This window comes from Habropoda laboriosa, unplaced genomic scaffold (genome assembly GCF_001263275.1).
Source record: "Habropoda laboriosa isolate 0110345459 unplaced genomic scaffold, ASM126327v1 scaffold804, whole genome shotgun sequence".
Lineage (NCBI taxonomy): Eukaryota > Metazoa > Arthropoda > Insecta > Hymenoptera > Apidae > Habropoda > Habropoda laboriosa.
The window spans coordinates 85,432-99,770 of NW_017100896.1; the positions used below are offsets into that span (position 1 = coordinate 85,432).

At 40.8% G+C, this 14,339-nt stretch overlaps 1 protein-coding gene across 1 annotated transcript in view; it reads left to right on the plus strand.

Annotated features, from left to right (window-relative positions):
- LOC108577489 overlaps window positions 1-10,455 on the plus strand; it is a 20,406-nt gene extending 9,951 nt beyond the window's left edge. The window contains exons 2-4 of the mRNA XM_017940648.1: window positions 227-388; window positions 6,456-6,969; window positions 7,599-10,455. Of these exons, the coding sequence (XP_017796137.1) occupies window positions 227-388; window positions 6,456-6,969; window positions 7,599-10,455 (3,533 nt within the window). The remainder of the gene's footprint in view (window positions 1-226; window positions 389-6,455; window positions 6,970-7,598) is intronic.
- Window positions 10,456-14,339: the final 3,884 nt, after the last annotated feature.

The following is a 14,339-nucleotide window of genomic DNA, read 5'->3' on the forward strand; positions in this document are numbered from 1 at the left end:
AGCACCTTAAAATTAAAATCCCTTAAATCTGAAATTTACATATAATTGTTTGCGGTATTTAAAGGGAAAAATGATCAAAATTTGGTTAAAAAAGGGTAATTTTTTCCTCAGAGTAGCCCAAAAATCATGTCTGATTTCAAGATTTGTGCAACCCAAATTTCTAGGAGTTGCAAATTTTTAATTACAATCGTAATATTTTTAAAGTGTTTTTCCCTCTGATTTACAGACACGGTGTTAGTGCAGCAAGTGGATTTTCTAGAGACAATTTTAGAAGAGACATCGGACGATCTGCAAAGTGATTCCGATCGAAGTGGAACCACTTACTGGGTCGGCTCGGACTCTGAAACCGAAAGCGTAATACACATACGGGCGAAGCAGAGATCACTGGGTAAGAATCAGAGACTTCATGTCGTATTAAATTTAATATATCCCCCTTGATCGTTGCGTACCACGAATGGTCGAACAATACGTCTAAAAATATCCCAGAGGTCTTGGACTATAGTCTACCGAATGTCAATTTGCCAGCCAGTTTGGACATGTGCCACGCGTTTTGTTATTCGCTAATGAGTGTAAAACAATTTTGCACTTGCGAGCAAGTTTTGTTAGCAGAATAGATTCTAGCGGGGCAAACGTTTATTCGATTATTATTCTAGAAGAAAGAAATTACACTTTTTCATTCATGAATATGAAATTTTGCATTTTCGAAGTTTCGGTAGCGAAATTAATTTTATATTAGTATGCAAGAGAAACTTGTGATTTTTTCGATCAATGGCTTCGTTAACAGAGTATATTCTAGTAAAGCAAAAATTAATTCGAGACAAAAATGACACTTTTTCAGTCATGAATATGAAATTTTGCATTTTCGAAGTTTCGGTAGCTAATTTAATTTTATATTAGTATGCAAGAGAAACTTGTGATTTTTTCGATCAATGGCTTCGTTAACAGAGTATATTCTAGTAAAGCAAAAATTAATTCGAGACAAAAATGACACTTTTTCAGTCATGAATATGAAATTTTGCATTTTCGAAGTTTCGGTAGCGAAATAAATTTTATATTATTATGTAAGACAAACTTACTATTTTTTAGTAATGCAATATATTACAAATTACAAAAGAAGTAATTACTTCTACACTGTAAAAATTAAAAGGAAAACATTAATCATTTATATTTACACATTAAAATTTCAAAGCTACAATTTGCAAATTTTCGTATTAAATATACTCTGATTGTAACACACTGTTAATTTAAAACTGAACGAACTTCTCTATTTACTCTTCATTCGCTTTACATATTACTCGAGCCACGTTCTTCAACATGCGAATAAAAAAATACGTTTTTTCTTCGACGTTTCCTCAGTTTCAGCGTTCCATTGAAACGTTTCACAGATGTATGACATTAAAGACAAGTAAACGGTAATGTCGTTTCAGAATGCGTCTTGTGAAATCTCTCTCTAGCATCATCACACGGTACCTCGAGCCTGTTGAACATTGTTCACCTGTGGTCCACTTTCTCTTTTCAGCTTAATCCACCGATTCATTGACTCTCTTTAAAGAATGAAACCGTACCGTTTGTAATTCATTCAAAAGCAACTTACATACATCCCATAACCTGTTTCGTCTTGTATAATACCGAGCATTTATCATAATGTGCACATGTTTCTTGTGAAATGAGTCATTGTACGTACAGATATTCGTTATCATTTGAAATTATATTATGCATGGAGTTCCTTGTTCTTGTCAGAAGAGGAACAGTTGCCTTTCTTTCTGTGCTTCTTTTCTTGGTAGATTGTTTCAATTTCCTGATCGATGGAGAATGTGATTTTAAAAATATAAATGAAAATAAGGAGAATTCGAATATTTCTTTTAATATATAAAATATTGTTTTATTAAAAAAAATCGATATTAGAGGTTTGATGATTAAGTGAAAATCAGTTTCTGTTTTCGATCGTGTAATAATTGAAGATACACTTATTTGCTGTGTCTTTTATTGTCAGTTTGAAAGTTCCCGCTCTTTTAATTCCACTGAAATTGTCATTTTGAAAGTTCCCGCTCTTTTAAGCTCTTTCAATTCCATTGAAACTTAACAGTTTTGTTTAGAATCATTTTCACAATGTTCGATACACTCGTTGCAAATTATCAGTTCTCTCGAATTGCAAAAAATTCAAACGGAATTCTAGTCAAGGATGATACTTCCAAATGGAAGCATTCTTCTAGAGTTTATTCGTAATACGGTACGATATAATGTGACAGTATTATGTCTACACTTCGGTATGGATCTAATGATGTAATTGTTATCATAGGAGAATGTGTCGTCGGTAATGTAACGAGTAGTATGAATGACAGTAATTAAGTATGAGATAATTGAGCTATTTAAAGTAGAAGCATAAATGCATTTGCAAAGAAAAATTGAAAAGAAGAGGAAAAAGGTAACAGAAGTGTATAATTATGGTAACACGTTTATTTCTGATGATATGTGATTAGAAAACTTGTCGATACTTCAACAAAACCTTCGACCATTCGTCATACTTGGACACTTTTCTGTTATTCGTTATTCATGTCACTAAGATTTCTTCATTTGTGTTTTTAAAACTTTTCAGATTTCTTTTTTCAATTAAGCATAAACGAATTATTCAGAAAGTAATTCTTAGTGAAGTATACACGCAGAAAACAAAGTCAGAAAGTTGCAAATGATATTTTACCAATTTCAAATATTCACTCATTTTGGAAAATTACTAACGGGTCAATTTTGACCCGGTCGAAGTGTCTCTAGTGTCAGAAATTCACGTCCATCGGTACATTCTTCTTTTAATTTCCAAATGTAGAACACAGTCGAGGAGTTCTCTAAGAAAGTGCCCACAGGACAAAATAGTGTACTAACTAAGTTACATTGTAAGTTTTAGTGTAACTTAGAAATCAACTATTCAAGAAAAATTGAGAACTAAAGATTGAAACGAAATTTGAAAGAAAAGATTCCAAAGTAAACTACAGTCAATTAATCAGGGATTTGGCAAAAAATGGACCCATAGACCTATAAATCTCCCCTCGAAAAAGCTCCTCAATTCCAAATTATTCAAATTAACCTCGAAAAGAGCTCTCGACAAACTCAATTAACCCCTTATCATTACATACGCCAAATAAAGGACGTGTCCCTATAGATAGACTCTCCATACTCCATCCGCAATAACTCACGTACCAGATTCCGTGGAGCATGCGACCGCTGCAACGCACAGGTATGCCCGGTTGCCATTCCTCAGGCGGCCTGACTGCATTTTATCTATGTACACTTCCTTTTTTTGCACCGTGGTCGTCGCGTTCGTTAAGCTTGAAATGATTCTTCATTTCTGCTGAGAATCGTGTACGACGAATTCTTCTTTACAGATTGTCCATTTTGAAGCAAGGGAACTGCACGCGTTTGATCGGAAAATAGGAAAGACGGAGAAATAACTGTTGCAACTTCGATACCCACGTGTACTTTTACTTCGAACTGGAATTAAATCATTCGTTACGGTAATTAGACGGTAATTGGATCCTAGACGATTAATCATTACTGTTTACAACAGTTTTTACTGCTATCCTTTTCGCACGAGTACCGCTAAGTGTTTTATTTAAAAGTCGTTAGAGGAGTTCGTTGGAAGATTCGTTGCGAATACTGGTTCAGCGCACGCTTCTTAATTGCGTTCTGTAGTTTCACTGGATATATTAAACGTTGGATTATTCTCTTAAAAGGGAGCAATCTGATCGATCGTGTTTCGCTTTAATTTGAAATGTGGAAGATCAGGAGACGATTAGAAGAATGTGGTGTTTGATATTAGACTTTGTAGGATTTTCGTTTTAGTTGCTGATCGTTCCTTTCACTGTCTTTCTTCTCTTTCTTCTTTTTCTCTCATTAAGATAATGGGGAATTCTTGTGCTAAACGAGTAATTAAGTGGTGTAAATGTGTTATTTATGTGTCAGTATTAAATGTGAGTAATATCATACGCTAGATGTTTATTCTGTGCTTATTATAAGGATTGGATTTTCTCGTGCTCGGTGTTCAGATCGTCTGATTGTGTCTACGATTCCACGTACGATTCTCTTCCGTTGCATCTAATATTAGATCACCTTTAACGTGATTCATATAGGATTACTATGAACTAGCCGTTGAATTCCGCGTGCATGTGATCATGCAACGATAAAAAGATAGAACAATGTGGCGTGGAGTAAATTCAATTACTACTGTTCGACCTGCGAGGAATTTAGAGTCACCTGATAGATTCGATTAGGTGTATGTATAGAGTGGCTAGAAAGAACTTACAGTTTCTTTTCTTACGTTTTTCGTAACATTTGTACATATTGATACTGATCACTATTAGCGATAATCGTTAATTAGACAAATATAGCGTTCCATTAAAAAAAAAAAATGATCTTGATATCTCTGCCACTGTAGTACGTCTCTTATCATATCAAACAACTTTTGCAGGAACATTTTTTCGATAGCTTCACTTTCCGCTGAAATATTCGAAATATCTCGTTAAAAAAAAAGACACCCTGTGCATTGATTTTTCACGATAACGTCGTAACAGAAAAAAGACTGTACCACACGATGTCCCTCGTCATACTAAACAACTTTTGTAAGAGCACTTTTTCGATAGCTTCACTTTCCACCAAAATATTCCACTGTATCTCGTTAAAAAAAGACACCCTGTGTGTTGATTGTTCACGATAACGTTGTAACGGAAAAACTGTAACACGCGATGTCCCTCGTCATAGTAAACAACTTTTGTAAGAACACTTTCGAAAGCTTCACTTCCTACTGAAACATTCAAAATATCTCTTAAAAAAGAAGACACCCTGTACATTGATTATTCGCGATAAACTTCCAACATTACACGATAAACGAAAATTACACTTTCCCTGTCGGCAGCATTAGAAACTCGACTAAAAAGAAGCTTTACTTATTGTTAGTCGTTGGAGGATTCCCCGTTTTTTTTACGGCCGAGTTTCTATAGTCGAGTCACGAAAGTGGGTCTTCCCTGTGAGGGGGCTGTCCAATTGTCGCGCGATCGCGCCTCTTTTACGCGTCTCCTCCGCCGCGCCGGGGGAGTCCCGTGTCGCAGCCAGGAAGCCATGGTTCGTTCAACCGGAAGCAACGCTTACGCGGTCACCGGTTGTCGACTCCGTGACCGTCGCGTCGCCCGACACGTGATCGACGACACGAGTCGCGATAACGGGTCGTTAATCGAACAGACGACACGTTTCACTGCGTGCTGCATTTTCACGAACGTGGGTCACCCACGGTTTTCGCGCTGAAAATCAATTAGTCCACGTCAGCAGAGTGTGTGCGTGAGCAGCGTGTGTGTACGTCGACTCGGTCGGTCAAGAGTTCTGTTTTTATCGACCGAGAGATAGAAGATCCGATAAGCGTGTATATAGTAGATCCAGCTAATCAATGGAGTAGAATTTTCGCGCGCAATTGATCGCATGGATCACGTCGATGTCAATTTTGCTACATTGGTTCTTTCTTTCTTCTTTTTCTTTGCTTCTCTTGTGATCGTTAATATATAGTCGCAATTAGACGTAATTACACTGCGAACTTTCGTGTGTACGATGGAAATCCGTGCATAATAGCTCGAGCGAAAGCGCAATTAGCTGTTTGCAATGTGTACAAGGCTGCAAGTTTATTATCGTACTTATGCTGTTATATTTTCTTTTTTCAAACGCTTCAATTTTTGCTCGTCTGTTTCGTTTATTACCGCAAGACACAGCAGACGTTTGCGTGCTTGAACGTTTTTTGCGTTGATTCGTTCGATTGAGTTGTTGGAATTGATTTCTTTAACGATTGGAGAATAATAATTACGACGATATTCGATTACTTTGTTTTTTTATCTCGGAGAAGAATGCTCCGGGTAAAGCAAGTTTTCAAGAAACACGGTCAAATATATTGGAGGCTCGCGTGCGCAAAATGAAAAGATATCGAATTTGTCTGATCGAATGTACGAGTTTTGCAGTATTAAGTTCAGATTAAGCGATCTCTTTACTATTTTACGTTCAATTTGGATTTGAGAAAGTGTTTCTATTCTCCTGCGAGTTTCCATGTAAAGTTAATTAACATAATTTTCGCCAAATTTTTCATAGAAATACTCCACTACGCAAGGCTTCGAACCAAACGTACTCATTTAAAACTATAACCACCCTAACGACGATACTTGGAACTCAGTAAGAAACAAACTCGTCAATCTCCTCGTATTTTCTCAAAAAAGAAAACATACATCGTTATCAGCAGAATCAACGCAAATAACCGCGCTCGAATCCCGGAAAGTAGGTTTAGGCCAGGCGATTGTTATCGTCGACGATCGTCTCGCTTTTACTCAACTAATATCTATCGAAACGATTTAGAGGCACGCATATCCCGCACACTTTTTCCTTTCGCTACCAACCGTTCACCGTTTCGTGTTTCTTGCTGATTTCTGAAAAAGACGAGAGGCTGGATGGCAGCGGAAGCGATTGCAATTCCGTCGTGCCGAAGAAGAGACGTCGCAAGCACAATGGTACCAGCGATCGAGATCATCAGGTGACGTTCGACGACTATCCGGTATCTCCTACGTCTTCTAGATCAACCGCCTCCTCGAGATCCAGCTCGTTACTGCAGTTCGAATCGTTGGAAAGGACCTGTGCCACTCTCTCACCTTCCAGCTACAGTTTCGACTCGTTGGAGTATCCTAATCGATCGAACGCCTCTCATCTGGAGAACACATCGCCGGACAGCCTCGAGCAAGATTACGAGAAAATTCTACCGAACGGTTTCGGAAACGCGGTCGATCATTTCTCAAGGATCAGACCTTATCGTAGCTTCGAGAGCCTGGACACTTGTCAGAAGGAGGAAGAGTTGGGCCATGTTGGCCTCACTAACGGATTCGCACCTTTGTACCTGAAACGAAACACGGAGCAGCTATCGAGAGCGAGAAGCAACGGCCACCATTATCGTCCAAGGTAATTCGCGAGTGTGTATCTGTTTATTTAGTTTAGTCGTCTTCTGACGTTTCTCTTGCACAGTATCTCGCTTGTTCTCTCTCTCTCACCGTTGGCGGTAACTGTCCGACTGTTAAAATGTACTAGAACCTACCGGCCACAGCTGTCGTTTTATGATTTTTGGCACGACCGCTCGGTGCATTACCTTGTAGAGGCTCAAGGAGGAATGAGTAAATTGGTTTATTTCAGACGGTGTTTAATCGTCGGTTTTAGTCGGCGGATTATCGCGGGCCTTTTTTCTTCCCTAGAGGCTCGCGAAATGTTAAACGACGTTTTCGTCGGACACAGAGGTGTTCGAATTTCCTTGGCAACGACTCTTAGAGACACCGAGAGCTTGCTACATGACCCTCGTTTTCTGGCCAAAGTTACCGCAATCACGACCCTGAATAGACCTCCTTGACTTTTACATTTAATTCGAGGAACATCCGAAATTACGCACGCTGACTTCTCACCTTGATTCGGTCTATTGTGTCATGTTTACCGTGTATATGTCAGCTTCACCAAACTAAATCGTACTTTTTCTCAGATATATCTCGTACATGTACATATATCTCGAATCCTGTTCTTTCTTTTTTTCCACCCGAAATCAGAGATTTTTGGCACGACGACGAAGAGTACGAAGACGAGGAGGACGAGGATGATCTCGAGCAAGAGGATCGTACGGCGAACGAGCATCAGGCTAGTACAGAGCTCGAGGATAGATTGATGGTATTCGGTGACTCCGCGTGCAACTATGCCACCTCGTTGGACTACCGGAACACGATTGACCTGCGAGAAATCGGCGTGGAGTCGAAGAGGGACACGTTGTTGGACCTGAAGTCTGGCCAGGCGGCCGTGTCGAGTTCGTTTCGTCTGCTGCAGACCAGGTTAAATATAGCCGGCACTATGGCGCACGGTCGCAACAACATGGTCGCCGATCATCATCATCATCATCATTACCACCATCATCAGCCGCAGCAGCAGCTCCACGGATACGAAGAGCACGAGCTGGCGCGGCAGCACCAGCGTCAAGGGTGGAGCAAGGAGGAGTGCTTTAATTTTAGATTCACGGATAAATCTCAAAGCACGCCCAGTCTGCCTAGCAGCATTACCGAGTCCACACACGGTCCACGCTCGTTGCTCGCGTACACGTCTTCGTCGAGGACCACCTCGTTCGTGTCCACGTCCAATCTGTTCGAGAATTACACGAGGGTAGCCAGCGTGCCAGTAGATTTGAATCTCTGCGGTGTCCAAGTGACGCACGATGATACGAGCCGCTCGCAACTGAGCCTGCACGAGTATCATCACGAAATGGCGGAAGTCACGGGTGTACTGGAGAAGAAACGGTTGGAGATCGCGGAGGAGAAGCGACAGAACGGCGGCGAGAGCGACAGACAGACGAAGACCTCTTTGACCAGCTCGGTGAGAACGCAACCCTCGCAGAACGCGATGGTGGACGGTAAGATGGACCGGGAGAAACTGGAAGAGGGGCAGAAGGAGGGCGAGGATTGCGTAGGAGAGCACTGCACGAAGCCGCGAGAGAAGAAACAGGTCACGTCGACTGTGAAGACGCAGGATCGCGGTAACTGCATGCTCGACATGGCGATCGCCATGGAGAACGACATAGACAGTATGGTGGACGAGGCTATTAAACAGTTCAAACGCGAAGTCGAGGAAGCTACTTCGAACAACGCGACATTATCCGCCGTCGACGGTGTACAAAGAACGCCTTCTGGGAAGCTGAGAACGCGGAAAGTGAAGAACAACGCGAGCTACGAGCTCGCCCAGCAGTTCGAGATCGACGAGAGAAACTTACGTTCGAGTAGATTCCGCAAGGAGATCGTCAACGACGCTGAGAAATCGCCGAAAAGCGCGTCCGGTGGACGTAAACGAGTGTTGAACAACGCCAGTTACGAGTTGGCCCAGCAGTACGATTACATCAAAGCTCTGCAATCCTGCAGAGGCGCTTTCCAGAGGATGGACGCGTGCGACGAGCTGGTAGAGCCTCTTTCGGAGCGATCCTCGCGACTCAGAGTGTGCGACATAGTGCAACAAATGAGCAGTAGCTCGACGTCGAATATCAGCAGCTTCTGCCAGAACGAACCGTACGTGGATATAAAAAGGTATTCGAAATCCATGGAGAACCTTGCGACGCAATTCTCGAAGGGTCCGTTCATCAGGACTCCGATCAGCCAGCTAGACCAACGGCTGAAGAAACAACCACAAGACGAGACGCTATTGAGCTTGATAAAAAAAAACTCGGATCGATTTTCAGCCTATGGAGACGATCGTAGTACCCATGCCTTAGTAGACGACGAGATAGATTATCCCTGCTTGGAAACCAAACCCATAGGAACTTCCAGCCTGGAGGGGGGCGTATCGCGCGAAGAAACAAACGCGCAGAAACCTCAGGAATCATCCCCAGTACACGAAAACGTCACTTCAAACGCATTAGATCAGACCACGACATCGTCGGGCAAAATTCTGTCCGGCACCATTGAAGACGCAGCGAAGAAATCGTACATGAGTGATTTCTATCCGGAGAATATCGTACGGTTGCAGTACCAAGAGGACCAATCTTCGGATCACCGTGAAACGGAGGATCGCGTGATCGACGACGAACTGGAGGACGACGGAGGAAGTGGCGGGAAAAACGAAAGTCCTTCGTCGTCGGCTCTGTTATCGTGCAACAGTGGTAATAGGAACGCCGGAGAACTGTTATGGAGGGTCATAGTGGAAAAGCAGGCCGCGGAGAAGGAGGAGGCTTCCGTGGAGAAGGTTACGAAGTCGAAGGAGGAGGAGGAGGTGGAGGAGGAGAGAGAGAAAGAGGAAAAAGAAAAGGAGGAGGCAGCGGAAGCAGCGAGGGGACACACTGTCCACGGTGTTCCTTCCCCACCACTCAGCGGTAGCAGCAATAGCGACGGCCTGGAACTCGGTGAACGGAGTGGGAATCCAGCGGTGGCCGTGGCAGTTGATACGAATCATCGCGGTGATCGCGACAAACGTCACGAGGAGAACGCGGCGGTAACAACTGCGCCTGTTAGGGTAGACGACGACGAGCACGACCGCCACGCGACCATGTCGGTCACAACGACCACGACGAAATCACGGGTGTTCGTCGCGTCGCCCGCAGCGAAAAAGGAGCCGTCTACGGCGGCTAGATTTCAACGAAACATGCTGGTTGACTCGCTACAGAGATTCTCGAGACTTCGGTTCAGTGGTAGATCGAAAGTGCCGCGTTCGGAGGTGCAGAAAAAGGGTGATACGCTGATCGGCCAAGTGAATCGCGCGAAGGTGACGACCGAGGAACACGCTAAAAAGGAACCGGACTATATCATCATTCCGTTGCATCCTCCCAAGGAGGAGAAGCATAAGGAAGAGCTGAATGTGACTGTCGAGAGCAGAACGGATACTGGCAACGACAGAACTGTCCACGAAGTACAACGAAGTTCCTCCAGTATTAGGTGAGTTTCTTTTTCTCTTTTTCCATTGATATTTTTCAAATACCTTAATCTTCACGTGTTACCTGTATAATCCTAGCTCTGTCGGTAACAATTGTACCGTTTCCACATCCCCATTTTCCTTCTGTTTACACTGGACGTCGGTGTTACGCATCGATCGTCGTTGACTTTGACCTCAGCAATATTGTTTACACGGTTTCGCGCGGGCATGCACAGTCAAACGTGAATCACGGTTCGAACCTTCTTCTACGGCTTCCAACTGTAATAAGCGTTTAGATAGTTTCTTCTTTTGTCGGTCGATGGGAAATAATGTCAATGCCATTTTCAGTTTTATTTAACACACACCTGTTTTATAACGCACGGGAAACAAAACCGCTCTACCAAAGATATATTCGCGCGCGAAGAACAATAAACATGAGACTTGTGAACACGGTAACCACCGCCGACTGTAATATCTAATGTCGATCGTAAAATCGTGCAGGCGTTGCACAAGCACCTACTCTCTTACATAATTACCGGATTATGAAAGACACCGAATAGTTGTATACGCCTCGATCTTCCGCTTTTATTTCCTGCGTTACTGTGGAACATCGAAATTTCCGTTTTTACCATTTGTAGGTATTCAAGGTGCGCAATTTCGTTGATACAAAAATGCGCAAGATTTTTGTTGGACAATTTGAGAATTAGTTTTCGCGATACATTTCTTTGGTACACGCGAGTAAGACACAACGAGGTCACCGATACCGACGGAAGAAGCTTTCATAATGGCGGCCAGAGTCGACGAACAGATGCGTAGCGCGCTTCCGCCCACTTCTCCTGATCATCCATCCATTCGATTTCATTCCACCGGCGTTTTATTTTGCGATATACCGTAGGAGGAATGGTAAATTTTAGAATGGCCCGTAACCGAGTCGTTTATCCACGATTTTCTCGATAATTTGTCCACATGCTCGCGTCTAACTCCTCTCTAATTGGGTTTCCAGTTGATCCGATCGATGGGATTTCACTCTCGTTCGTCCGCGAGCATACATTCCGATGGTTAGGTCGCCCTCTTGATTCGTTACTCTCACCCTAAGTTGCTGGAGCGTCGAACGTGGAGGAACCGGTACGGTTCTCTTAATTAAATTTCACTCTCGCCCTATTCCGTGTCGTTTTGACGTAATTTGACCTAATTGCATTCTGTAGCGGTAAACGGCATCGTTTAACCTTTAATGTATCCCTCTTCTTCTAACAAAGAATTTCCCTCCCTTGGAAATTCGATCGTGGATCGGTTGTGCATGGTGTTCTCCGGCGTCGCGACGCTTCGTAAAGGTGTGTTACGGAAATAGACGGCGGAAGTTTTGAAAGTTAGTTTGCGTAGCTGTTTTATGGGGAAATTATTAAAATCGCTGGTGTAAGTGGTATTTTGTGAGAAAGGAAAATTGATGACCTTTGAATGGTAAAGAAATTTTATATGTTTATGATAAAATGATTTAAGGTGGTAATTTAGTGTGTAGGAAATGCAGCGAAGTTTGTCGAATTTGTTATTTAATTAATTGTGTAGGAAATTCAGTGAACTTTGTCATAATTTAAGGATACATAGGTACTTGTTGATATAAGCAAAAAATATTTAATATTTACTTTGTCAAATTTATAATTTAATTAATTGTGTACGAAAAATATAGTTTTATTTTAACACTGACTAGAAGAAAATTCTGTAATTTGTGTAATTATTGAATTTGCAAAGGATGTTTCTATAATTTCGAAACAGTGAGTTAGGCTTATTGGTGGAACGAGGATGATAAACTTGGAATCATTCGTAACGTATTTGTGTTTAACAGCAGGGAGTGTTTATTCAGTCTGTTGTCATTCCATGACCAGGACGGAGGCATAATAGTCACGCGTGTTTATAGTGAAGATGTCGTAAAGTCGAATCTTTCATAAAGTAGAAATTGTTTCGAAATTCTCTTTGACGAATGTACGAAATTCAACGGCGATGAAGTAAGTCTAAAAGACAGCAATTAACGAAGAAAATTGTGTAGAATTGTTACGATAATTTGAAAAGACACGGTAGAATTTAATATTACGTAGATTTTATTTATTTGTTTACCACGAGAGCTTTTCCGTAATTGTTGGAACAGTGCGAAAAAGTAATATCGATAAGATTGAAAATGCTGTAGGAATTTTCCAATGTCATCGAGAATTTCTTGGTAAAGTATTTTTAGTTAAATGCGAAAAATATTTATTCTTTTGGAAGCGAGTCTTAAAGTGAATTGTTTTTTATTTCTGAAACGTTCTTCTAAATATAAAGTATTTTAACAATCGACTTATAATATAAAACAGTAACATTTTGTCTTGCAGATGAATGCAGATCAGAAATTTACATACGAGGTTTCGTTTTGAAAAGAAAATGATCACGTGTATAGATATTTATTTAACGTTAAATTCCAACTTAATAGCCTATTATTGTTGTATCTGTTTATGTAATTTTATGAATGAACATGCTTTCAAAATTTACTTTATTAACAATTCAGATATTGCCTGTTATCATTTTATCGAATGTTGCTTTAGAATACTATCTTTGTTGCTCTATACAAAAAACTGTGCCTTGCAGCTGAAATTATTACGTATTTTCTAGAGTATTACACAATTAAATCCTTCAAAGTTTGAAGTACTTGAAACTGATTGGCCATGTTATCTTCAGGATAATCCTTTTATATAATACGAACTCATAAACATATCAATTGCAGTATTATTAATTCCGGCAAGTCTGAATTAAAAAGTCATATTGGCAAAGTAAATACTGTTTACTTAATCAAATTTCGCATCATTGCGCATAAATACAGAAATAAACACAAAGATTCAGTTAACAGAAAAATAAAAATTACATACTCAAGTACACACTATTTTTCTCTCATACAAAATTTACAGAAAATTACTATTTCTCTCGCACAAAATTTACAAAAAATGACTATTTCTCTCTCACACAAAATTTACAAAAAATTACTATTTCTCTTCCACGCAAAATCTTTCACTCTGTTATTTCCAAGTTAATTCGCTCGTAAAGAACTTCCTCCATTTATACAACAATTAACGATCCGTTTTTGTATTTCCGTGGATCATCGTTGGGTTCGATTTGACATTGCAAGCAATTAATCTTAATCTCTGCCACGACTACTGCTCGTTAACGTTTCACTTCCTTCGTGGTTCGACGAACGCAAGTGGCCTGTTCATTCTGGTGTCGTTCATCTCAACAAAAGGGATTTTTGGGAAACGAATCATCTTGAAACGATCATCCTCTCTTCTCCATCTGAAACTACTTTTTCTTTTTCCCTCTGATCCACAACGATCGAGTTCCGTTTCTCGGAACGACAAACGTATCCGATCCCCTGTTTAGTTTTTACCAACATTCGTTGCGTATCGCATGAAATTTCGCCGAATCAACCTCTCTGTACTCGCGCCACACCGCTTTGATTCCGCTGGATCTCCCCCTTTCAACAGTCCAGTTCTTCTTGCTAGAACGTACGCTTACACTTGTGTATGTATGTTTACGCTATCGACGGAAAGTTCCAGAGAAATTTTCTCTTTTTCGAAAATTCCATCGCGATACAATTGCTTATCGACGATAACCGTATCTGTTATCGATATCTGTATGTAAAAGTTGTAAGAGTAGACATTTTCTGGAGAACGATTAGTTTTTGTATTGTAGCATCAACAGAGACGGAATAGTGATGTATTTTCTTATCTGAATATGTTGATTCATGATTGAAAGTTCAATCTTGTACTAATTTGCCAACGGTAAATATTTCAGTGTTTGCAAAATTTTTGTTGGAAATGTATGTCGAGAAAATGTATTTAAAATGTTTTGCGATGGTAGTGATTTAGTAGTAACAATATGTGAGAAATATATTT